Source organism: Staurois parvus, unplaced genomic scaffold (assembly GCF_062004578.1).
Source record: "Staurois parvus isolate SC_StPar_1 unplaced genomic scaffold, SC_StPar_1.0 ptg001905l, whole genome shotgun sequence".
NCBI lineage: Eukaryota > Metazoa > Chordata > Amphibia > Anura > Ranidae > Staurois > Staurois parvus.
In genome coordinates this window covers 162,452-190,000 of record NW_028319701.1, presented here as the reverse complement: position 1 = coordinate 190,000, position 27,549 = coordinate 162,452, and the positions used below count along the sequence as shown (strand labels likewise).

The 27,549-nt window shown below is 48.3% G+C and overlaps 1 protein-coding gene across 1 annotated transcript; it reads left to right on the top strand.

Annotated features, from left to right (window-relative positions):
• Positions 1-3,689: 3,689 nt before the first annotated feature.
• On the top strand, positions 3,690-27,549 carry LOC149433833 (serine protease inhibitor A6-like). Its single transcript, XM_089664388.1, has 4 exons — positions 3,690-4,305; positions 9,904-10,171; positions 22,261-22,411; positions 27,265-27,549. The coding sequence occupies exons 1-4, from the start codon at positions 3,714-3,716 to the stop codon at positions 27,481-27,483; spliced, it is 1,230 nt and encodes a 409-aa protein (XP_089520514.1). The 5' UTR covers positions 3,690-3,713; the 3' UTR covers positions 27,484-27,549.

Here is a 27,549-nt window from a genome sequence, read left to right as displayed (position 1 = left end):
AGATAGATAGATAGATAGATAGATAGATAGATAATAGATAGATAGATAGATAGATAGATAGATAATAGATAGATAGATAGATAGATAGATAGATAGATAATAGATAGATAGATAGATAGATAGATAGATAGATAGATAGATAATAGATAGATAGATAGATAGATAGATAGATAATAGATAGATAATAGATAGATAGAGTGAAGGAAATGCATATTTGCTCCCCTGCTGATGTTGAATGTTCTCCCACTCACAAAGAAATCCCTTGTTGGCAATCACATAGGTCAGACGTTTCCTGGAGTTGGCCCCCAGGTTCGCACACATCTCAGGAGGGATTTTGGCCCACTCCTCTTGGCAGATCCTCTCCAAGTCATTAAGGTTTGGTGGCTGACGTTTGGCAACTCGAACTTTCAGCTTCCTCCTCAGATTTTCAATCGGATGAAGGTGTGGAGACTGGCTAGGCCACTCCAGGACCTTAATGTGCTTCTTCTTGAGCCGCTCCTTTGTTGCCTTGGCCGTGTGTTTTGGGTCATTGTCATGCTGGAACACCCATCCACCACCCATTTTCAATGCCCTGGTGAGGGAAGAAGGTTCTCACCCAAGATTTGAGGGTACATTGCCCCGTCCATTGTCCCTTTGATGCGGTGCAGTTGTCCTGTCAACTTAGCAGAAAAACACCCCCAAAGCAGAATGTTTCCACCACCATGTTTCACAGTTGGGATGGTGTTCTTGGGGTCATAGGCAGCATTCCTCCTCCTCCAAACACGGCGAGTTTAGTTGATGCCAAAGAGCTGGATTTTGGTCTCCTCTGACCACAACACTTCCCACCAGTCCTCCTCGCCATCATTCAGATGTTCAGTGGCAGACTTCAGACGGGCCTGGACATGGGCTTTCTTGAGCAGAGGGACCGTGCGGGCACTGCAGGATTTCAGTCCTTGTCGGCGTAGTGTGTTACCAATTGTTTTCTTGGTGACTGTGGTCCCAGCTGCCTGGAGATCATTGACAAGATCCTCACGTGTAGTTCTGGGATGATTCCTCACTGTTCTCATGATCATTGACACCCCACGAGGTGAGATCTTGCATGGTGCACCAGACCTAGGGAGACTGACACTTGTTTTGTGTTTCTTCCATTTGTGAATGATTGCACCAACTGTTGTCACCTTCTCACCAAGCTGCTTGGCCATAGTTTGGTAGCCCAGTCCAGCCTTGTGTAGGTCTACCATCTTGTCCCTGACATCCTTGGACAGCTCTTTGGTCTTTGCCATGGTGGAGAGTTTGGAATCTGATGGTTTGATGGCTCCTGTGGACAGGTGTCTTTTATACAGGTAACACAATGAGATTAGCAGCACTCCCTTTAAGAGACTGCTTCTAATCTCAGCTTGTTACCTGTATGAGAGACACCTGGGAGCCAGAAATCCTGCTGAATGATAGGGGATCCAATCCTTCTTTCCCTCATGAACATGCAGATCCGTCATCATTTGTTAGACGCATTTCTGCTGAATTTGTTGTTGTATTCTGTCTCTCAGTGTTACACCGAACATTCCATTGTTAGACCGATCATTTCTGTGTGAGGGGCGAACATTCCATTGTTAGACTGATCATTTCTGTGTGAGGGGCGAACATTTCATTGTTAGACCGATCATTTCTGTGTGAGGGGCGAACATCCCATTGTTAGACCGATCATTTCTGTGTGAGGGGCAAACATTCCATTGTTAGACCGATCATTTCTGTGTGACGGAGGGTAGGCAGGACAGAACATACAGAGCAGATGATAAAACACACAAAGCTTTATTGAATTATGACAGTCACTCAATTTGGGTCTGAAGGTAGCGTCCAAGTACCCGGTGCAGGGGAAGAGCAGGGATGGGGCCCAAAATAATTGGATTCCGGCCCCAAGAAGGGCAAACTTGGAGTGTCCGGTAAATTGTACTCCAGGCAGGGAAGGGTAAGGGGGGAAGGTTTACAGACAGTCCATACAGGGGGGAAAACAGGGGCACAGACACTCACAGTTCTGGCAGGGGTTTTCCTGGCTCACAGGGGGCGACACGTCTCAGCACACAGCAGGGGGTCCACACAGCGGGTAAAAGTCCTGATTCTCCAGCACACAGCAACATGGGGAATCCTGGCCCCACAGTATTAGGCAGTGTAGCAGCGGGTGCTCCTCCTGAGCCCTGAGTATTAGCAGAGTGTTCAGCGGGTCATAGTCCCGGTCTTCCTGGAGTATTATGCAGAGTGGCAGCATTGCACTGACAATAAAGAATTATCTGTTAAAAGTATCTTGAGAAATTGTAGTAAGTAATAGATCAACAGATAGACAAATAGATGCCCACCAGTGCCGCCTATCAGTGCTGATCAGTGTTGCCTTTCAGTGTCCATCAGTGTCACCTATCAGTGCCTGTCAGTGTCGCAATTCAGTGCAGCCTTATCAGTGCCTCCTCATCTGTCCCACCAGTGCCTATAAGTGGTACCTCATCAGTGCAGCCTATCAGTGCCCATCAATGCCATCTATCAGTGCCGCATATCAGTGCAGCCTCATCAGTGCACATCAGTGTCACCTCACCAGTACAGATCAGTGCTCATCATTGCAGCCTATCACTGTCAATTATCAGTGCCTATCAGTGCCGCAAATCAGTGCAGCCTTATCAGTGCCTCCTCATTTTTCCCATCAGTGCCCATAAGCGGTATTTCATCAGTGCAGCCTATCAGTGCCCATCAGTGTCACCTCATCAGTGCCCATTAGTGGCACATATCAGTGCTCATCAGTGCAGCCTATCAGTGCCCATCAATGCCATCTATCAGTGCCGCATATCAGTGCAGCCTCATCAGTGCACATCAGTGTCACCTCACCAGTACAGATCAGTGCTCATCATTGCAGCCTATCAGTGTCAATTATCAGTGCCTATCAGTGCCGCAAATCAGTGCAGCCTTATCAGTGCCTCCTCATTTGTCCCATCAGTGCCTATAAGTGGTACCTCATCAGTGCAGCCTCATCAGTGCCCATCACTGTCACCTCATCAGAGCCCATCAGTGCAACATATCAGTGCTCATCAGTGCAGCCTCATCAGTGCTCATCAGTGCAGCCTCATCAGCAAACATCAGTGCAGCCTCATCAGCAAACATCAGTGAAGAAGAAAAATTACTTATTTGCTAAATATGTTGCAACAGAAATTAAGAAAACCTTTTTTTTTTCTCAAAAAGTTTGGTCTTTTTTTTGTTTGTTTAGCAAAAAAAATGTAAAAAGCCCCGAGGTGATTAAATACCACCAAAAGAAAGCTCTATCCGTCTCAAAAAATGCTAAAAATGTAGTTTGGGTACAGTGTTGCATGACCGTGCAATTGTCATTCAAAGTGCGACAGCTGAAAGCTGAAAATTGGCCTGGAAGTGCCCCCTTGAAGTGGTTAAAGGTTTACTGACCTGCGGACTCATTTATTTGACCAGAAATCTCTGAGGATGGGAAATAGACTTTTCCAAAGCATAGGATAGGAAAGAAAAATGTTTCCGAGGTCCCTGGGAGCCCCTATCAGTCTACTTTGCCCAGCCTATCAGCAGCAAGAATGCATCTTTCAGCCTGGGCCTTGCACCCCTTGAGATGGTCGATGGTGAACCTTTTCATGACAAGAGATATGCAGGATAACTGGCATAAAATCCAAAATGTTCTGGTACTGACTCTAAAAAAACCTTTATTTTTACACAGGTGTGAAAGACGTGAAAGAAAGATGAAGATTCTTCTTCTCCTCCAGTTGTTCGTCTCATTGGTCCTTGCAAAACCACTTGGAAATCACGGCCAAAACTCTAAAGGGAAATATTCAGAGATATCCGAAGCAGAAATTGACTTTGCTGTGAATCTTTATAAAAGAGTAGCTCCACTTACAGAAAGGCCCCCGCCAAACATATTCATTTCACCGGTCAGCATCTACACCACCCTCGCTATGCTGGCCTTCGGCGCCCGATCAAAAACTCGCACGGGTATTCTTCAAGGCATGGGCCTGGATGACACCAAGACAGACAAGGAGCTGCATGAGAGCTATAGCAAGTTCCTTGAAGCCATAAATCAGCACAGCAAAGAATTCAAGCTTCGAAATGAGATCTTCATAGAAGAGTCGGCCCATATGTTACCATCATACAAACGTAGTGTGACTAAGTACTACAACGCCTCCATTCACACCATCAGAAACAATGACCCTCAGAATGCTGTGAAGACAATCAACAGGGTTGTGAGCGATAATACAGACCATAAGATCCAGAATATAATTGGTTACTTGGATTCCAAAGTATCAATGATTGCCGTAGATTATGCTGTCTATCAAGGTAAGTCCATTTTACTTGGGGGACGGCTGTTATCATTAGGATTTAAAAAGGAGACAAACAACGATGTGATCATAAATGGCGTCATATCATCACTGGCCTTCAATAAAAGAAAGTCAGTTATATTTTCAACATCAGTAGCAAAATGTCACCATTTCTGTCAAGATGCAAGATTCTGAACACAATTGTTTGATAAAGTGGCCAGGAAGTTCCTTCATCTGTTCCAGATCTTTGCCCCAGATGAGGGTCTGTTATTATTGTTAATGGGGGACCCCCACAAAAATAACACAATACGGGGAAACTAATATAAATTCTTGAACAAGAAAAGAACATGGGGTTCCCCCTAAAGCATATACCAGACCCTTATCATTGATGAGAGCCTTGTATGGGTATACAAAGGGACCCCACACCAAAAAAAGGGACATTGAGTCCCCCCAAATTCCAAACCTACATAATTACATAGTTAGTCTGGCTGAAAAAAAGTCCATCCAGCTCAATCTTAAAAAAAAAAAATCTATAAATGTTATATCGTTATATTCTGTGTATCCAAGAAAGAATCCAGGACTTTCCTACAGCAATCCACTGAGCTGGCCACAACCAACTCTGGAGGGAGTCTATTCCACATTCTCACAGCTCTTACTGAGAAGAAACCTTCTTGGAGATTACATTTCTTATTTCTTTCCTCCAGACGTAAAGAGCGCCCCCTTGTCCTCTGTGATGACCTCAGGGGGAATAACTACACCGAGTTCACTATATGAACCACTGATGTATTATACATGGAGATCATATCCCCCCTTATGTATTATACATGGAGATCATATCCCCCCTTATGTATTATACATGGAGATCATATCCCCCCTTATGTATTATACATGGAGATCATATCCCCCCTTATGTATTATACATGGAGATCATATCCCCCCTTATGTATTATACATGGAGATCATATCCCCCCTTATGTATTATACATGGTGATCATATCCCCCTTATGTATTATACATGGAGATCATATCCCCCTTATGTATTATACATGGAGATCATATCCCCCCTTATGTATTATACATGGAGATCATATCCCCCCTTATGTATAATATATGGAGATCATATCCCCCCTTATGTATTATACATGGAGATCATATCCCCCCTTATGTATTATACATGGAGATCATATCCCCCTTATGTATTATACATGGAGATCATATCCCCCCTTATGTATTATACATGGAGATCATATCCCCCCTTATGTATTATATATGGAGATCATATCCCCCCTTATGTATTATACATGGAGATCATATCCCCCCCTTATGTATTATACATGGAGATCATATCCCCCTTATGTATTATACATGGAGATCATATCCCCCCTTATGTATTATACATGGAGATCATATCCCCCTTATGTATTATACATGGAGATCATATCCCCCCCTTATGTATTATACATGGAGATCATATCCCCCTTATGTATTATACATGGAGATCATATCCCCCCTTATGTATTATACATGGAGATCATATCCCCCCTTATGTATTATACATGGAGATCATATCCCCCCTTATGTATTATACATGGAGATCATATCCCCCCTTATGTATTATACATGGTGATCATATCCCCCTTATGTATTATACATGGTGATCACATCCCCCCTTATGTATTATACATGGAGATCATATCCCCCCCTTATGTATTATACATGGAGATCATATCCCCCCTTATGTATTATACATGGAGATCATATCCCCCCCTTATGTATTATACATGGAGATCATATCCTCCCTTATGTATTATACATGGTGATCACATCCCCCCTTATGTATTATACATGGAGATCATATCCCCCCCTTATGTATTATACATGGAGATCATATCCCCCCTTATGTATTATACATGGAGATCATATCCCCCCCTTATGTATTATACATGGAGATCATATCCCCCCTTATGTATTATACATGGAGATCATATCCCCCTTATGTATTATACATGGAGATCATATCCCCCCTTAATCTCCTCTTCTCAGTAGAAAATACATTCAGTTCCTCTAATCTCTCCTCATAGCTGATCTCCTCCATGCTTCGTATCAGTTTGTTTGCCCTTCTTTGTACTTCCTCCAGTTCCCCAATGTTCTTTTTGTGAATTGGAGCCCAATACTGAACTGCATATTCCAGATGAGGTCTTAATAAGTATTTGTACCGGGGGGGGGAGGGGGGGTGATATCTCTCCGGAGTCTATACCTCTCCTAATACAAGAGAGGATTTTGCTCGCTCTAGAACCTGCAGCTTTGCATTGCTGCCATTATTAAGCTAGTGATCTACCAGAACCCCCAGATCTTTCTCCACCATTGACCCCCCCACCCGATCCTTCTCCACCATTGACCCCCCCAGATCCTTCTCCACCATTGACCCTCCTAGATCCTTCTCCACAATTGATCCCCCCAGTTCCTTCTCCACCATTGATCCCCCCAGATCCTTCTCCACCATTGATCCCCCCAGATCCTTCTCCACCATTGACCCCCCCAGATCCTTCTCCACCATTGATCCCCCAGATCCTTCTCCACCATTGACCCCCCCAGTTGTACCCCCCCCCCAGTATGTATGATGCATATTCTTAGCTCCCAAGTACAGAACCTCACATTTATCACCATTAGCCCTCATTGGCCCCATAGTCCCCCAATTACACAGAGCATTGAGGTCGGCTTGTAAGTTGGAGACATCCTGTAAGGACGTTATTCCCCGGCACAGCTTGGTGTCATCTGCAAAGACTGAGATCCCCGACCCCGTATCGTATATAAGTATATTAAAAGGTAAGGGTCCCAACACTGAACCTTGGGGTACCCCACTAATCACACTGAACCTTGGGGTACCCCACTAATCACACTGAATCTTGGGGTACACCAATAACTACCCTAGGCCCTTTAGGTCTGGTATGAGTTTTAAGCCGGAACCAAAAACAAAAAGTGTTGGATATCCCAAAATAATTGATAGCAGATCCTTGTCGGAGCATGCAGCGTGACAGGCCAGGAAGGGGGAGGCAGTGTGTGCACCATCATCAACATATCAACCAGCAATGCAACCCCTCAGCCCGCCTCTTCAACCAACCCCTCAGCCCGCCCCTTCTGCCTACCCCTTAGCCCGCCCCTTCTGCCTACCCCTCAGCCCTCCCCCTCTGCCTACCCCTCAGCCCGCCTCTTCAACCAACCCCTCAGCCCACTTCTTCTGATAACCCCTCTGCTCTTCTGCCTACCCCTCAGCCCGCCCCTTCTGCCTACCCCTCAGTCCGCCCCTTCTGCCTATCCCTCAGCCCACCTCTTCCGCCTACCCCTCAGCCCATCTTCTGCCTACCCCTCATCCCACCTCTTCTGCCAACCCCTCAGCCCATCTTCTATCTACCCCTCAGCCCACCTCTTCTTCCTACCCCTCAGCCCACCTCTTCTTCCTACCCCTCAGCCCACCTCTGCTACCTACCCCTCAGCCTGCTCTTTCAACCTACCCCGCAGCTCGCCTCATCTGCCTTCCCCTAAACCCAACTTCTGCCTACTCCTCAGACCAACTCTTCTCCCATCCCTCAGCCCACCTTCTGTCTACCCCTCATACCGCCCCTTCTGCCTACCCCTCAGCCCGCCCCTTCTGCCTACCCCTCAGCCCGTTCCTTCTGCCTACCCCTCAGCCCGCCTCTTCTGCCTTTCCCTCAGCCCGCTTCTTCTGTCTACCCCTCAGTCTGCCCCTTCTGCCTACCCCTCAGCGCACCTCTTCTACCAACCCCTCAGCCCACCTCTTCTGCCAACCCCTCAGCCCATCTTCTGTCTACCCCTAAGCCCATCTTCTGTCTACCCCTTAGCCCACCCCTTCTACCTACCCCTCAGCCTGCACTTTCTGCCTTCCCCTCAGCTCGCCTCTTCTGCATACTCGTAAGCCCAGCTTCTGTCAACCCCGCAGCTCACCTCATCTGCCTACCCCTAAACCCAACTTCTGCCTACTCCTCAGCCCAACTCTTCTCCCAAACCTCAGCCCACCTTCTGTCTATCCCTCATACCGCCTCTTCTGCCAACCCCTCAGCCTGCCTCTTCTGGTAACCTCTCTGCTTTTCTGCCTACCCCTCAGCCCACCTCTTCTGCCAACCTCTCTGCTCAGCTCCGCCTCTTTCAGCATGTGAATAGCAAAAAAGTTGCACAAACACTTTCTTTAAAACGCGAGCAGCTTGGAGACTTAACCAATTTCAGTTTTAAAGCAACAAACATCCCAAAAAATGGTGTCTGGTTTAGATAAATCAAAGGTGCATCTCTTGGCTAAAGTGGACGCTTCAAGACTGAAAAGAATGTAAAGTGATTTTATACATATTTTCTTCTATAGAATGCTCAAAAATATAGTTTCTTCTTTATTAGTAAATATAAAAATATGGAATAATTTCCCCGGCTCCTCTGTTGTTTACAGAGCTCAATAGCTCAAGAGGACATACATACACAAACCTGAAAGAGTTGGAGCATTGCCTCCTCCCGCTTCATTTTGATAATTCCATAAGATGTTTAGATGCCTAAAGATAAACATTGTTAGTATAATTACATTAATTACATGAATATATTGCAACTTACCAGATCTTAGATGTGTTGTTTCAGAATTTTTTTTGCCTTATTTTTCTTTATATTCTTTATTTCTCTTTTTTTTTATCTGGTGATCCTGCCAGACATGACTGCAATGCGGAAGTGTAAATGGGCTCTAACACATTTTTTGTTTTTATTCTAGTGTATTCTATTCTATTGTAATTTATTCTATTCTTTTCTACTCTATTATATTCTGTTTTATTCAATTCTTTTCAAAATTTTAGTTTTGGAAGACGGCTATATTTTTTCTATTTTATTTTATTCTATTCTAATCTGATCTATTCTTTTATTTTCTGTTCTATTCCTTTATATTCTATTCTATTTATTCTATTCTATTCTATTTTGTGTTATTTTGTTCTTTTCTATTCTATTTTATTAAATCCTATTCTTTTTGAAGTTCGAATTTTGGAAGACTGCTCTATTCTTTCATTTTTTATTCTATTCTATTTAAAATTCAAATTTCAAATGATGGTTTTATTCTTTCTATTTTATTCCAATCTATTCTATTCAAATTTCGGAAAACAGCTACATTTTTTCTATTCTATTTATTTCTATTCTATTATTTTCTATTCTATTATTTTAAATTCTATTCTGTTTTTATTTTATTCTTTTCGCAATTTGAATTTCGGAAGATGGATATATTCTAACACTAACACACACAGTCTTTGAGGGAAATCAGCAAAAGTCGGCAATATGTTTAAAGTTCAAATTTGTTTTTCCGAATTTGATTTCAAATTCTTTTTTACATTTAGAATTCTTTTGGAATTCAATTCGATTCAAGTTTTTAACAAAACTTCCTTTTTGTTATTTCGGATTTTTTATAATTTTCCACTGTTGTAGTTCAGAAATTCAGATACCTCTCAATCTCCGAATAATGACAATTTTGTCCAAATTTCTATTCGGATCAAACCGAACCGCGCATGTCTATAGAATACAATGAATCCCAAACCATTATAGTTTACCTTTAAAGGAAACATTTTTTTTTCTGTTCCTCCAGGGAAATGGAAAGGACAGTTTGACAAACAACAAACAGAGGAAAGAGACTTTGTGGGTGGATTTCCATTAATCCTAGCGCCAACGATGCGCCGGGGGGGACTCTATAAGACGTTCAGGGACAGAGAGCTGGATGTCAATGTGCTGGAGATGCCGTACGCCGATGACACCGCCCTTCTCCTCATCGTACCGAGACTGGGTGACCTGCGCCGCGTGGAACAATTACTGACCCCCCAGCTGATTAAAATATACTTGAGCTCATTGAGTACCAGGTATGCATGACAGTTGTTTAAAACAGAACTCAGCAGTTTGAATGTTGTTAGAGGGATCAGCCAAATGATCGTACAAAGTGCAACGTGCAGCGTGATGTCTGCTGGGTGAACGCAGGATCAACTGACAACGCCAGCAGGATGGTGACGGGGTATACCCACTATGGGCTGTAGGGGGCAGGACAGCAACTGATTTGTATGGAACAAACCCCGCATTCACTATATCCGCTCTCCCCGGACCCCGCATTCACTATATCCGCTCTCCCCGGACCCCGCATTAACTATATCCGCTCTCCCCGGACCCCGCATTCACTATATCTGCTCTCCCTGGACCCCGCATCTGAAGGAAGTCCGAGGGCTGGGCCCACAGATTCAGAGGGTACACGATGCCACACAGACAGCGGTTCTTTTAAAACAATTACGTTTACTGAACAGTTATAGTGATCATGTAGCTGAGCATACGTAAACAGAATGATAACAGCGCATAACCATACAGTAAGGATAATACTGTCTAACACTGACCCCGTACTTGCGGACTTTTCCCCAATGTCCAGAAAGCAACCTGGCTGCGCCTGAATGTTCCTGAGCAAGATATAACGTTGGGGTGCACCCTAAGTATTGCGCAATACTATTTGTAATCCAAAGGAAAGTGGAGTGTGTCTCTTGTAACTTTCTGGTATATCCAAAATGTCAATGACCACGTGTGGTGCGATGTGCTGTGACAAAGCCGCACTTACAGTTCCCTGCCAGGCTCTTGGTGCTTTCTCCTGACCCACTCCAGAACCGGACCACACAGTCACTTGTTTCCTGGTCTCGTTGTGAATCTTCCCTAGGTGCCGTCGCCAGATTCCACTGTGAGCCGTAAATCCTCTTCCGGGCCCCACACAGATTCTCCAGACGTCCTCAGCATCCATCAGCCAGACCCAGACTCCCTGTCACTTCCTCCTCTGCACCGGAACTCCTCCCCTTCCCATAGAGTTTGTGATGCAGTAAGTCATTTCTTAATTGCAGCCTCAAACCTGCATTTACAGTTCACTATCACCCTTCTGAGGGTCCTACTCAACCCCTAAATTAGCATTCATTAAACGTTATTAGGTAAATAAGTATTGGTTCTGTCTTAGCAAACGTCTCTGCAAACTTGATTCTCATACTTTGCTGCCATCTACTGACCAAAGAGCATATTACAGGCACATTATAGCTTAACATTGGACATCAGTATTTATCCATGCATCACACCCTTACACATCCACTATATCCGCTCTCCCCAGACCCCGCATTCACTATATCCGCTCTCCCCAGACCCCGCATTCACTATATCTGCTCTCCCCGGACCCCGCATTCACTATATCCGCTCTCCCCGGACCCCGCATTCACTATATCCGCTCTCCCCGGACCCCGCATTCACTATATTCGCTCTCCCCGGTCTTAGTTGGATTCCTTTGGAAAGCAGCCGCAGCAGTCACAGAGGTCAGAGTAGAGAAGCCTATCCCTTGCCAGAATGAACTCTCGGTGTGGGAGCAGTGGCCTATCTGCAGAGGTCGTTTTTTTCTGTTTGGAGGCTTCACTGCAGGTTTCCTGCCAGACAGGATTGTGTTGTGTGACAGAGCTGTGTGAATCTCAGGACTGGATGAGCAGAGATACAAATTCCTTGGCAGGTAAAACAGCTCAGAAATGCGTATTTCATCTCTGTATTTACAGCTCCTTGAAAAAGTATTCATACCCCATGAAATCTCCCCCATGTTGTCATGTTACAATGTATTCCCCCTCCCCCTTGAAATGTCCCCCATGTTGTTATGTTACAATGTATCTCCCCCCCCCAAAATGTCCCCCATTCCAGTTACAATGTATTCCCCTCCCCCCTGAAATGCCCCCCATGTTGTCATGTTACAATGTATTCCCCCTCCCCCCTGAAATGCCCCCTCGACCAAGATGGCAACCGGAGCAGCAGCATAGCACACAGCTCAGGTCACCTCCACGCTCCTGCCCACCCTCCAACCCCGGGAGCAGCAGGCACACAGCAGCCAGTTGTGTCCCCTGATGAAGTCACGTGTTACTCGTGACGTAACGCGTTGGTACGCCTGTTGTCAGTTCCGGGACGTGGTGACGTCATTTCCGGCGCATGCGCCATATTGGTACTCCATGAAGCCGCATGTTATGAGGATAGCCAGCGTTTTATGCTTATGATACCTGCAAGCATGTGAGTCGGCATTTTTAATGAATTATTATCAAATAAAGTGACAATATTACACTATGGAGCGTATCTATTTGTGTCTCTGAGTGGAACCTGAGGGGACGTGAGGTATTGCCAGGACGGTGGAGTGCAGGAGAAGGTCTGGTTGTAGCCCGGGCTTAACATCCATTACGGTCCAACTGGGAAGGTGGTCCCTGGGAGATCGTTTGGTAGTTACTACAAGGTTTGCTGGCCCTTGTGGTCACTGCAAGGAGGTGGGGGGCACTCAGACCACTTTGGGATTCATGGCACCTTCACGTCTATGAAGGGTTTTTTTCACTTGTGTGCAAAGTGGACTGATTTATCCCATTTTACCACATACTGAGTGTGCTACACTTGCACTAGTGACGGTTATCTCTACTTTGTTCATTGATGTGGATTTATGTGCGCTGTGTGATTCTCCTGCTCCTTTCATTTTATTTTAAGTGTCACCTATCAGGTTATGACATATTTCCCATGGTCCTACGGAGCACTTCATTGGACATATGCAGATTTATTTGTCTCTATTTTACTAGCTGTAGTCTATTAGCTCTATGAGTATTAGCGCTACACCATTTATATTCAGTTGTCTCCCCTACCTCTCTAACCTTGAGGGGAGAGCGGTCATCCACGCGGCGCTGGCCCTCCTCGGTGAACGGTCCTCCCGGCCCTCCACACGGCGCCGGCCCATCCACGTGGCGCCGGTCCTTCTCTACTCTGGTGCCCCTCCACGAGCCGCCCCGCAACCAAGTCGCGGCCTGCCATCGTCCGCCAAGCTCCAAAGATACTCCTGGCCTGAGAAGGAGCTCCACCCCTACCTCCCCAGAGCCTCACTGCAGCGGCGCCCGTCCTGCAGGGCCCAACCACGGACACTAAATAGTAGCAATAAGGGATTGCAGCCATATAAGCCTCCCACCGCCCACTACTCCGCCACCTCCCACCGGCCAAAACTCAGGCACCTGGCCTGCAGAGCCCGCTGTGGCCCCCGCATCTTGGCCGCACACCATCCCAGCAGGGCCCAAAGATACCTAGACCACCAGACCTACCACACCACCAAGCCCCACCATACAACCCTACCACCCAGGTAGTGGAGGACAGGGGGAGGGAGAAGGAGCAAGAGACCTGCACCACCTAGGCCGAGGCCTACCCCACTACCACAGCGCCTGGCCAGCCAGGGCCTGCTGTGGCCTATCATGGCACATACCCCCCTGACACCCGAAGGGAGCCTGCAGCTGGCCTAAAGGAGCTCCACCCGCACACCCCCAACCACGCCCGAAAGAGGGACCCGAAGCAAGCTTATTTCCACGCTACTGAGCCCAGCAGACGATCTCGGCCTGGTGAGGCCTACCATCACCCACCACGACGCAACCCTGCCCGGACCTGCTGAGCCCAACGGATGATTTCGACCTGGTGAGGCCTACCATCGCCTACCACAACGAAACCCTGCCCTGACCTGAAGCCCATCTGACGACCCCCACGAGTACAGTGCGGGAAAAGGCCCGACTGCTGGTTCTGTGATCCATCAGCCCCAACTCCCACAGCTAATGCCCACCCCTCATAACCTTCTCTAAACCTCATCTCCACCACCTGGGAAACACTTCCACTGCTGACGTCCACCCCTCATCTTCTCAAGCCAATCCTCACCCCTCAATCCGGGACTTACACAAACTGGAACTTGCAGCTTGACTACCCTTGGCCACAACTTAATGAACTGAACTCTACCCATCCTGATCCTTAGCACAAGAACTCGTGCTACAAGAAGTTACAACAACGAGATACGCCACTGCACGCTAGACTATCTGCAACCAAGCGCCCTGAAAAACTTTGCACCTCACTTGTCCACCACTCCTTTTACCTTCCTAAAATGCCACCTGTACTCCTCCTCCTCATACTCCTCTCCTCCGTTCCCAAAATCTCTTCTCTATATCCCTCTGCTCCTCCCAAACAACTATACATCGCGCCCTCACTGCTTCCATCTCCCCACTACGGCTCTCACCGCCTCCTCCTGATACTCCACTCTCCCACTGACCCGAACGCCACCACTGGTAGACTCACACGCTCTTGTACATCCCGCTCCCATGCCACCTTTCTCACCCTTCTTCTTCTCCTATTCTCCTAACCGCAGGGGACATCTCCCCGAACCCTGGTCCTCCACCACCTCGCTCACCCACAAGGCACCCTCCTACTTCCACGAACTGCCACAACTCCCTCAATCTAATACCTGTCCCCTGCTCCCCAAAGCCACCCCTCCGTTTTCATGTGCACTCCTGAACACCCAATCGGTTTGCAACAAACTCCCCGCCATCCGCGACCTCTTTGTCTCCCACTCCCTCAACCTCCTAGCAATCACCAAAACCTGGATCCAAGCCACTGACTCTACCTCCATGGCGGCACTCTCCTATGGAGGTCTCATCTGGACCCACTCACCCAGACCCAGTGGTCAAAAAGGTGGTGGGGTTGGTATGCTCCTATCACCGCTGAGCACCTTCCAAGTCCTACCAAGCCAAACCCGCCCCTCTCTATCCTTCTCCTTCTTTGAGGCCCACTGCATCCAACTATTCTCTCCAATCCCTCTGAGGATTGCAGTAATCTATCGGCCTCCCGGTCCTGTGTCCCGCTTCCTCGATGACTTCTCCGCCTGGTTACCCTTCTTTCTCTCCTCCGAGCTACCCACCATCATCCTTGGAGACTTCAGCATCCCTATCAACACCAATAACCCGGCTACATCCCAACTCCTCCACTTAACCTCTTCTTTTGCACTCGCACAGTGTATACAGTCCACTACCCACTCCGACGGGAACACCCTGTACCTTGTTTTCTTTCATCTTTGCACCCCCCACAACCTCACAAACAACCCCTTCCCTCTCTCTGACCATAACCTCATTACCTTCTCCATCTCCTCGTCCTCAAACACCTACCCCTCCAAACGTCAAACCATCACCAGCCAAAACCTCCGCAACCTGAACCCTGCCCCCTTCCACTCTGCAGCTGACCAACTTTACGACAGTATCCTTCCACTGTCCTGCCCTGACCTGGCCACTACTGTGTATAACGACTCGCTGTCAGACGCTCTAGACTCCTTAGCACCCCTAACCACATGAAACATTAGACCCCGACCGCTTCAACCCTGGCAGAATGACCATACCAAAAATCTCAAATGACGCAGTCGTGCGCTGGAGCGACTATGGCGCAAAACCAGATCCCAACAAGCGTTCACCCGATATAAATGTGCCTTCCTCACCTACACCTCCTCTCTCCACGCTGCCAAGAAAGCCTACTTTGTAACCCTCATCAATACCCTCTCCTCCAGCCCTCACCGGCTCTTCTCTACGTTTAATTCTCTACTCTCTCCGGCCCCACCTCCACCCAGCACCTCACTTACCACCCACGAGATTGCTAACCACTTCCAAAACAAGATGGACGCAATTTGTAGGGACTTCCACCCCACCTAGCATCCCTCACACGAAAACCCCCTCAACACTCCTCTCCTTCGATCTTGCCACTGTCCAGACCTCCACCCCACCTAGCATTCCTCATGCTAAAACCCCCTCAACACTCCACTCCTTTGACCTTGCTACCACTGAAGAGGTCACTAAAGTCTTCTTTGAAGCCCGCCTCACCGCCTGCCTCTTTGACCCTGTCCCCACACAACTCCTATGATCACCCTCCTTCTCCATCCTACACTCCCTCACTCACATCTTTGATCTCTCCCTCTCTACTGGCGCATTCCCCTCCCCTCTGAAGCATGCGCACATCACTCCCATACTTAAAAAACCCTCCCTGGATCCCACCGACCTGAACAACCTTAGACCCATCTCCCTGATGCCATTTACATCCAAACTCCTCGAGCGCTTAGTCTATAATCACCTGAGCTCCCACCTCACTGATAACAACCTCCTTGATCCCCTACAGTCCAGCTTCCGTCCCCTACACTCCACCGAAACCACCCTACTCAAACTCACCAACGATCTGCTAACCGCCAAAGCTAATGGCCACTACTCAGTGCTCCTACTCCTTGACCTCTCCGCGGCTTTCAACACGGTTGCCCACCCCCTCCTCCTCAAAAAACTACACTCCCTTCGCCTCAGAGACTCCGCTCTCTCCTGGCTCTCATCCTATCTATCACAACGCTCCTTCCATATTACCTATAATGCTGCCACCTCCCCCTCATTCCCCCTCTCTGTTGGGGTCCCTCAAGGTTCTGTCCTCGGGCCCCTTCTCTTCTCCATATACACCTCCTCCCTTGGCCAACTGATACCCTCCCACGGCTTCAACTACCACCTCTATGCCGATGACATGCAAATCTATCTCTCTACCCCTCGCCTCACCCCTTCAGTCTCCACCCGAATCACTAGCCTACTGAACGACATAGATTGGATGTCACTCCACTTCCTCAAACTAAATCTTTCCAAAACTGAGCTCCTATTTCCCCCCCCCCCCCTCCTGACTTCTCTGTCACGACCAACAATGCCACCATCAGTCCCACCTTGCAAGCCAGAGTACTAGGTGTCATTCTAGACTCCAACCTGTCTTTCCAGCCCCAGATCCAATCACTGACAAATTCATGTAGACATCTCCAAAATACATCCGTTCCTAACCCCGGAAACTACTAAACAACTCATTCACTCTCTTATCATCTCACGACTTGACTACTATAACTCCCTCCTCACCGGCTTACCTCACCACAGGCTATCCCCGCTTCAGTCTATCCTGAAATCTGCGGCCAGACTCATCCACCTTACTAAACGCTCCGTTTCCGCCACCCCCCTCTGCCAATCCCTCCACTGGCTTCCAATTGCCCAGCACATAAAATTCAAAATATTAACATTAACGTACAAAGCTGTTCATAACACTGCGCCAAACTACATCACCGACCTGATATCCACATACCACCCAAAACGTGCTCTCCGCTCCTCACAAGACCTCCTACTCTCTAGTTCCCTGGTCTCCTCCTCCCATGCCCATCTCCAGGACTTCACCAGGGCTTCCCCCATCCTCTGGAACTCACTACCCCAATCCATCAGGCTGTCACCTATTCTCCTCACCTTTAGGCGCACCTTGAAAACCCATCTCTTCAGAGAAGCCTACCCCGCCCTCAACTAATTCCCGATCTCCTCCACTCTTCCTACCACTCCATCCCCCACAGCTATTTCCTCCTGTACCACTATCCCCTCCCTCCTAGATTGTAAGCTCCAAGGAGCAGGGCCCTCCATCCCCTCATGTATTGTATTGTTACTGTATTGTCTCATGTTCTGTACCCCACTATAATGTACAGCGCTGAGCAAACTGTTGGCGCTATATAAATCCTGTATAATAATAATAATGTTGTCATGTTACAATGTATTCCCCTCCCCCCTGAAATGTCCCCCATGTTGTCATGTTACAATGTATTCCCCTTCCCCCCCAAAATGTCCCCATGTTGTCATGTTAAAATGTCTCCCCCCCCCCGAAATGTCCCCCATGTTGTCATGTTACAATGTATCCCCCCCCGAAATGTCCCCCATGTTGTCATGTTACAATGTATCCCCCCCCGAAATGTCCCCAATGTTGTCATGTTACAATGTATTCCCCCTCCCCCCTGAAATGTCCCCCATGTTGTCATGTTACAATGTATTCCCCCTCCCCCCTGAAATGTCCCCCATGTTGTCATGTTACAATGTATTCCCCATGAAATGCCCCCCATGTTGTCATGTTACAATGTATTCCCCCTCCCCCCTTAAATGTCCCCCATGTTGTCATGTTACAATGTATTCCCCCCCCCTGAAATGTCCCCCATGTTGTCATGTTACAATGTATTCCCCCCCTGAAATGTCCCCCATGTTGTTATGTTATAATGTACTCCCCCTCCCCCCTGAAATGTCCCCCATATTGTCATGTTACAATGTATTCCCCTCCCCCCTGAAATGTCCCCCATGTTGTCATGTTACAATGTATTCCCCTCCCCCCTGAAATGTTCCCCATGTTGTCATGTTACAATGTATTCCCCTCCCCCCTGAAATGTCCCCCATATTGTCATGTTACAATGTATTCCCCTCCCCCCTGAAATGTCCCCCATGTTGTCATGTTACAATGTATTCCCCCTTCCCTGAAATGTCCCCAATGTTGTCATGTTACAATGTATTCCCCCTCCCCCCTGAAATATCCCCCATGTTGTCATGTTACAATGCATCCCCCCCCCTCTGAAATGTCCCCCATGTTGTCATGTTACAATGTATTCCCCCTCCCCCTGAAATGTCCCCAATGTTGTCATGTTACAATGTATTCCCCCTCCCCCTGAAATGTCCCCCATGTTGTCATGTTACAATGTATTCCCCCCCCCTCTGAAATGTCCCCCATGTTGTCATGTTACAATGTATTCCCCCCCCCTCTGAAATGTCCCCCATGTTGTCATGTTACAATGTATTCCCCCTCCCCCCTGAAATGCCCCCCATGTTGTCATGTTACAATGTATTCCCCCTTCCCTGAAATGTCCCCATGTTGTCATGTTACAATGTATTCCCCCTCCCCCCTGAAATGTCCCCAATGTTGTCATGTTACAATGTATTCCCCCTCCCCCCTGAAATATCCCCCATGTTGTCATGTTACAATGCATCCCCCCCCCTCTGAAATGTCCCCCATGTTGTCATGTTACAATGTATTCCCCCTCCCCCCTGAAATGCCCCCCATGTTGTCATGTTACAATGTATTCCCCCTTCCCTGAAATGTCCCCAATGTTGTCATGTTACAATGTATTCCCCCTCCCCCTGAAATGTCCCCCATGTTGTCATGTTACAATGTATCCCCCCCCCCTCTGAAATGTCCCCCATGTTGTCATGTTACAATGTATTCCCCCCCCCTCTGAAATGTCCCCCATGTTGTCATGTTACAATGTATTCCCCCCCCCCTCTGAAATGTCCCCCATGTTGTCATGTTACAATGTATTCCCCCTCCCTCCTGAAATGCCCCCCATGTTGTCATGTTACAATGTATTCCCCCTTCCCTGAAATGTCCCCATGTTGTCATGTTACAATGTATTCCCCCCCCCTCTGAAATGTCCCCCATGTTGTCATGTTACAATGTATTCCCCCCCCCTCTGAAATGTCCCCCATGTTGTCATGTTACAATGCATCCCCCCCTCTGAAATGTCCCCCATGTTGTCATGTTACAATGTATTCCCCCTCCCCCCTGAAATGTCCCCCATGTTGTCATGTTACAATGTATTCCCCCTCCCCCCTGAAATGTCCCCCATGTTGTCATGTTACAATGTATTCCCCCTCCCCCCTGAAATGTCCCCCATGTTGTCATGTTACAATGTATCCCCCCTCCCCCTGAAATATCCCCCATGTTGTCATGTTACAATGTATTCCCCTCCCCCCTGAAATGTCCTCCATGTTTTCATGTTACAATGTATTCCCCTCCCCCCTGAAATGTCCCCCATGTTGTCATGTTACAATGTATTCCCCCCCTGAAATGTCCCCCATGTTGTCATGTTACAATGTATCGCCCCCCAAAAAAATATCCCCCATGTTGTCATGTTACAATGTATTCCCCCCCAAAAAAATATCCCCCATGTTGTCATGTTACAATGTATTCCCCCCCAAAAAAATATCCCCCATGTTGTCATGTTACAATGTATTCCCCCCCCCCCGAAATGTCCCCCATGTTGTCATGTTACAATGTATTCCCCCCCAAAAAAATATCCCCCATGTTGTCATGTTACAATGTATTCCCCCCTGAAATGCCCCCCATGTTGTCATGTTACAATGTATTCCCCCCTGAAATGCCCCCCATGTTGTCATGTTACAATGTATTCCCCTCCCCCCAAAATGTCCCCCATGTTGTCATGTTACAATGTATCCCCCCCCTCTGAAATGTCCCCCATGTTGACATGTTACAATGTATTCCCCCCCCCCCCCCGAAATGTCCCCCATGTTGTCATGTTACAATGTATTCCCCCCCCCCTCTGAAATGTCCCCCATGTTGTCATGTTACAATGTATTCCCCCTCCCCCCTGAAATGTCTCCCATGTTGTCATGTTACAATGTATCCCCCTCCCCCTGAAATGCCCCCCATGTTGTCATGTTACAATGTATTCCCCTCCCCCCTGAAATGTCCCCCACGTTGTCATGTTACAATGTATTCCCCTCCCCCCTAAAATGTCCCCCGTGTTGTCATGTTACAATGTATTCCCCCCCCCTGAAATGTCCCCCATGTTGTCATGTTACAATGTATCCCCCCCCTGAAATATCCCCCATGTTGTCATGTTACAATGTATTCCCCTCCCCCCTGAAATGTCCCCCATGTTGTCATGTTACAATGTATTCCCCCCCCCTTAAATGTCCCCCATGTTGTCATGTTACAATGTATTCCCCTCCCCCCTAAAATGTCCCCCATGTTGACATGTTACAATGTATTCCCCCCCCTGAAATGTCCCCCATGTTGTCACGTTACAATGTATCCCCCCCCTGAAATATCCCCCAGGTTGTCATGTTACAATGTATTCCCCCCAAAAAAAATATCCCCCATGTTGTCATGTTACAATATATCCCCCCCTGAAATGTCCCCCATGTTGTCATGTTACAATATATCCCCCCCTGAAATGTCCTCCATGTTGTCATGTTACAATATATCCCCCCCTGAAATGTCCCCCATGTTGTCATGTTACAATATATCCCCCCCTGAAATGTCCCCCATGTTGACATGTTACAATGTATTCCCCTCCCCCCTGAAATGTCCCCCATGTTGTCATGTTACAATGTATTTATTGGGATTGGATGTGATGGACACAAAGTGGCACATAACTGTGAAGTGAAAGAAAAATGAGAAATGGTTTCCAAAGTTTTTTTACCAATAAATCTGTGAGAAGTGTGGCGGCATTTGTATTCGGCCCCCTTTACTCTGATAACCTTAACTAAAATCTAGTGGAACCAATTGCCTTCAGAAGTCACCTCATTAGTAAATAGAGTCCTCCTGTGTGTCATGTGATCTCAGTATAAATCCAGCTGTTCTGTGAAGCCCTCAGAGGTTTGTTAGAGAATATTAGTGAACAAACTGCATCATGAAGGCCAAGGAACACACCACACAGGTCAGGGATAAAGCTGTGGAGATGTTTAAAGCAGGGTGTGGTTATAAAAAAATCTCCCAAGCTTTGAACATCTCATGGAGCACTGTGTTCAATCCGTCATCTGAAAATGGAAAGAGTACGGCACAACTGCCAACCTACCAAGACATGGCCGTCCACCTAAACTGACCGTCCGGGTAAGGAGAGGGTTCATCAGAGAAGCAGCCAAGAGGCTCATGGGAACGGCGGAGGAGCTGCAGAGATCCACAGCTCAGGTGGAAGAATCTGTCCACAGGACAACTATTAGTCGTCACTCCACAAATCTGGCCTTTATGGAAGAGTGACAAGAAGAAAGCCATTGTTGAAAGAAAGCCCCTTTACTCTGATACCCCTAACTAGAATCTAGTGGAAACGATTGCCTTCAGAAGTCACCTAATTAGTACATAGAGTCCCCCTGTGTGTCATGTGATCTCAGTATAAATCCAGTTGTTCTGTGAAGCCCTCAGAGGTTTGTTAAAGAACATTAGTGAAGAAACAGCATCATGAAAGCCAAGGAACACACCAGACAGGTCAGGGATAAAGTTGTGGAGAAGTTTAAAGCAGGGTTAGGTTTTCCTTCCATTTCACAATGATGTGCCACTCTGTGTCGGTCTATCACATAAAATCCCAATAAAATACATTGACGTTTTTGGTTGTAACATGACAAAATGTGGAAAATGTCAAGGGGTATGAAGACTTCTTCAAGGCGCCGTATCTCCGTTTTCCTTTCAGTTTTGAACCTTAGAATCAGATCAGATGGTTGCTTTCGCTGATACAGACACTGGTGTGTATTTTCCTTCACAGTATGGTGGACCTTTTCTTACCCAAAATGGCCTTCGACGACCCGATCGACATGGATAGTGCATTGCTAAACATGGGCTTCGGAATTATGTACGATCGGAACAGCGCCGACTTCTCCGGGATCTCAAAGAAAGAGAATTTCAGTGTTTCCTCAGTGAGTATCTTTCTTCCATATTTAATATGTGGATGAAGTATGGTAATCCTATAACAGGCGCCATCCCTATAGAGCGGGGGGGGGCTCCAGACTTGTCATTCAAAGGGCCAGTTTACTGTACTTCAGGCTTCAGGGGGCCGCATCGTGGTCAGTGGGGGTAGAATATGTCCCAGGCCCAGCATCAGTGAGAATAAACATGGCCTCAGGGATGGTGGTCAGTAAAAGGAAGAGTATTGCCCCATCATTGGTATTAGTGGAAGGAATAGTGCCCCATTGTTGGTGTCAGTGGAAGGAATAGTGCCCCATCATTGGTGTCAGTGGGAGGAATAGTGCCCCATCATTGGTGTCAGTGGGAGGAATAGTGCCCCATCATTGGTGTCAGTTGGAGGAATAGTGCCCCATCATTGGTGTCAGTGGGAGGAATAGTGCCCCATCATTGGTGTCAGTTGAAGGAATAGTGCTCCATCATTGGTGTCAGTGGGAGGAATAGTGCCCCATCATTGGTGTCAGTGGGAGGAATAGTGCCCCATCATTGGTGTCAGTGGGAAGAATAGTGTCCCATCATTGGTGTCAGTGGGAGGAATAGTGCCCCATCATTGGTGTCAGTGGGAGGAATAGTGCCCCATCATTGGTGTCAGTGAGAGGAATAGTGCCCTGTATCATTTAGAGGAATAGTGCCCCAAGGGCCAGTTTAAGGCTGGCAAAGGGCCACATCCGGCCCATGGGCTCACGGTTTGGAGACCTCTTCTATAGAGAATGCATAGAGCAAATAATTTCCTCTCCCCCCCCCCTATAGGAGAGATGGGAATACAGGTAAGGGGACTCTAAGTGTTCCATAATAGGAAACATAACCAATGTATAAAAAAGTACAAATGTTTATTTCAGACAATAATAACAATTGCAATACAAAAGTTGCGTCCAAACAGTAACACCGCGTGCGCCCATATCGGTGATGTCACTGGTATATAAAAGCTGCAAGTCCTTGTGTACGGCCCATAGATGATAGAGCACTCGGGCAGCTGGTCCTCTCTGCTCACCTCCACACCCCAAACACCCCTCTCTGCTCACCTCCACACCCCAAACACCCCTCTCTGCTCACCTCTACACCTCAAACACCCCTCTCTGCTCACCTCCACACCCCTCTCTGCTCACCTCCACACCCCAAACACCCCTCTCTGCTCACCTCCACACCTCAATCACCCCTCTCTGCTGACCTCCACAGCCCAAACACCCCTCTCTACTCACCTCCACACCTCAATCACCCCTCTCTGCTGACCTCCACACCCCTCTCTGCTCACCTCTACATCCCAAACCCCTCTCTGCTTACTTCCACACCCCAAACACCCCTCCCCACCCCATACCCCCCTCTCTACTCACCTCCACACCTCAGACACCCCTCTCTGCTCACCTCCACATCCCAAATCCCTCTCTGCTCACCCCAAACCCCAAACCCCTTCTCTGCCTACCTCTGCATCCCAAACCCCCCTCTCTGCTCACCTCCACATCCCAAACACCCCTCTCTGCTCACCTCCACACCTCAAACACCCCTCTCTGCTCTCCTCCACACCCCAAACACCCCTCTCTGCTCACCTCCACACCCCAAACACCCCTCTCTGCTCACCTCCACACCTCAAACACCCCTCTCTGCTCACCTCCACACCCCAAACACCCCTCTCTGCTCACCTCCACACCTCAAACCACTCTCTGCTCACCTCCACACCTCAAACACCCCTCTCTGCTCACCTCCACACCCCAAACACCCCTCTCTGCTCACCTCCACACCCCAAACACCCCTCTCTGCTTACCTCCACACCCCAAACACCCCTCTCTGCTCACCTCCACACCCCAAACACCCCTCTCTGCTCACCTCCACACCTCAAACACCACTCTTTGCTCACCTCAACACCTCAAACACCCCTCTCTGCTCACCTCCACACCTCAAACACCCCTCTTTGCTAACCTCCACACCTCAATCACCCCTCTCTGCTCACCTCCACACCCCAAACACCCCTCTCTGCTCATCTCCACACCCCAAACACCCCTCTCTGCTCACCTCTACATCCCAAACCCCCCTCTCTGCTTACATCCACACCCCAAACACCCCTCCCCACCCCATACCCCCTTCTCTACTCACCTCCACACCTCAGACACCCCTCTCTGCTCACCTCCACATCCCAAATCCCTCTCTGCTCACCCCAAACCCCAAACCCCTTCTCTGCCTACCTCTGCATCCCAAATGCTCCTCTCTGCTCACCTCCACACCCCAACCCCCCCCCCCTCCCCCTCTGCTCACCTCCTCCGCCCAAACCCCCCCCTCTCTGCTCACCTCTACATCCCTAACTCTCTCTCCGATCAATTCCACATCCCAAACCCCTATCTGTTCACCGCTACATCTCAGATGCCTTTCTCTGCTCACCTTCATATAAACACCCCCCCCCCCCCGCTTCTCACCTCTACACCCCAAGACCTCCTCTCTGCTCACCGCTATACCCCAAACCTCCCCTCTCTGCTCACCTCCACACCTCAAAACCTCCTCTCTGCTCACTTCAGATCCCAAACCCCTCTCTGCTCTGTGTGTGGCCAGGTAAGGGGACATATAGCTGGTTGCCAGGTGTAAGGGGGGGTGCTTTGGGGTGGGGTCCCGGTGTTGATGGAGATAAGGGCCTCTTCCCCACAACCGTGGCCTTTGGTTGTGGGGGTCTGCGGGCAGGGAGTTTATCAGAATCTGGAAGATCCAGATCCTGACCCCCCCCCCCCATGTGAATGGGTACGGGGGACATGGTACCACTACCAATTAAAAAAAAAAATGTAGTGCAAAAAAAGACAGAAGACAGTCTTTGACAAGTCCTTTATTAAAAATAAAAATAAAACAAAATGTCCCCCGAAGTAGATCCAACATCAATCACGATGCCCGCCGCCGCTACCCGATAAAAGGAAAAACCGCTCTGCTCTCCACGCCGGATCCCGTCGTCTTACAGCTGCGCCCGCGATGACAGTTCTTATATATTGTCATGACGCCCCGACCCCTTGTGTCCTCATCACGCGCTGTGAGTGGTCAAAGCACATGTCAGGTGCGTTGCTTTGACCAATCACAATGCACTGTCAGGGCGCAGTGCATTGTGGGGCATGGCAGGCGAATAACCTGCCAAACGCCTGTACTGTTGGTGTATTCAGCAAAAACATGAACGGCCCATGCAGGGAGAGTGATCAGCATGGCAGGGGGAGGGGCAATTACAGGAACCGATCCCCTGTATGGCTCTCTCTGCAGCAGCTGAAATCCGGCTTCTTCTCCTCCCCCTCCCCCTCCCGCCTGCTTTTAGCAGCTGCAGAGAGAGCTGTACAGGGGATCAGTTCCAGTCATTGCCCCCCTCGCCACACTGATCACCCTCCTAGTGCACTACAAGCCCCCCCGTGTACCCCCACCCTGCAGTGCTGCCTGTTATAGTCCTTTCCTACCTACTGGTAGCTGCAAGCACACAATAGGCTACTTCAGAATGGAAAGTGGGGGAAGGGTCCAGTAAATATGTTACATTTACCAGCCATATCCTTTCTGAAATGAACACAGTGAGTAATCAGTACTGATTACTTGCTGTGTTCATTCATAACTGAAGTATAGTAAACAGTGCGTATTTGGGGAGGGGGAAGGGTCAGGTTGGCCCCGTATGGGTTCTAACAGCAGCCCTGCCTCTAGCCCTCCAATTTCCCTCTCCTGGCACAAATTCCCCCTCTCTTAGCACTAATCCCCACCCCCTCCCCACACACAAAACCTTCCACCCCCCCCCAATCCCTCTTCATAACAGAAATCCGCTCTCCTAGTATAAATCCCTTCTCCAAAATCCCCTTCTAGTACAAATCCCCCCAAACCCCCCTCTCTCTGCACAAATCCCACCCAATTCCCCCCTGCTTGCACTAAACCCCCCTAGTACAAATCCCTTCTCCAAATCACCCCTTCTAGTACAAATCCTCCCAAATCCCCTTCTCTAAGCACAAATCCCCCCCCCCCCCCAATCCATTCTGCTAGCAGTACACCCCCCTCCCCAAATTTCCCCTCCTAGCACAAATCCCTTCAATCACCCCTACTAGCACAATTCCCTTCCCCCCCAAATCACTCTTCCTAACAGAAATCCACTCTTCTAGTGTAAATCCCCCCTCCAAATCTCCCCTTCTAGTACAAATCCCCCCCAAATCCCCCTCCCTCAGCACAAATCACCTCCCCAATCCCCTCTGCTAGCACTAATACCCCCCCCCCCCAAATTTCCCCTCCTCGCACAAATCTTTTCAATCACCCCTACTAGCACAAAACCCCTCCCAATTCCCTCTTCCTAACAAAAATCCACTCTCCTAGTATAAATCCCCCCTCCAAATATCCCCTTCTAGTACAAATCCCCCCAAACCCCCCTCTCTCTCAGCGCAATCCCACCCAATTCCCATCTGCTTGCACTGAACCCCCCCAAAAAAATTCTCCCCTCTAGCACACATCCTGCCCCCCCAAATCCCTCTAACAGAAATCCATTCTCCTAGTACAAATTCCTCCTCCAATTCCCCCCTTCTAGTACAAATCACCCCCAAATACCCTTCATTCAGCACAAATCCCCCCCAAACCCCCTCTCCTAGCAATAACCCCCCCCCCCCCCAAAAAAAAAGTGTCCCTTCCTTGCACAAATCCCTTCAACCACCCCTACTGGCACACATCCTGCCAACCCCCCCAATCCCTCCTCCTAACAGAAGTCCACTCTCCTAGTGTCTTTCATTTATCTTATTCCCTTTTTTTTTTTTTTAGGTTTGTTTGTTTTTTAAATTTTGCATTCTTTTAACTTTTTTAAATTCATTCCTTGAATTTTTTGTGCTGACAGATTTTCCACCGGTCTTATCTCAACTTGGAGGAGGGAGGAACGACGGACAGCGCTGCGACTGCTGCCTTATTAAACTTAACCTCCATTACGCTCCCCCAGTTCAATGTGAACCGCGGGGTAATCATGATGTTGTACCACAAAGTCACCAAAACCATCCTCGGGATTGGCCGATTCGTGGACCCCGAGTGGTCCCATGTGGTCGGGGATATAATCGGATGAAGCAGATATAAAGTGCTGAACAAAATGAAACCATCCTGCTGAGAATAAAGGGGATGTGCTGAACAA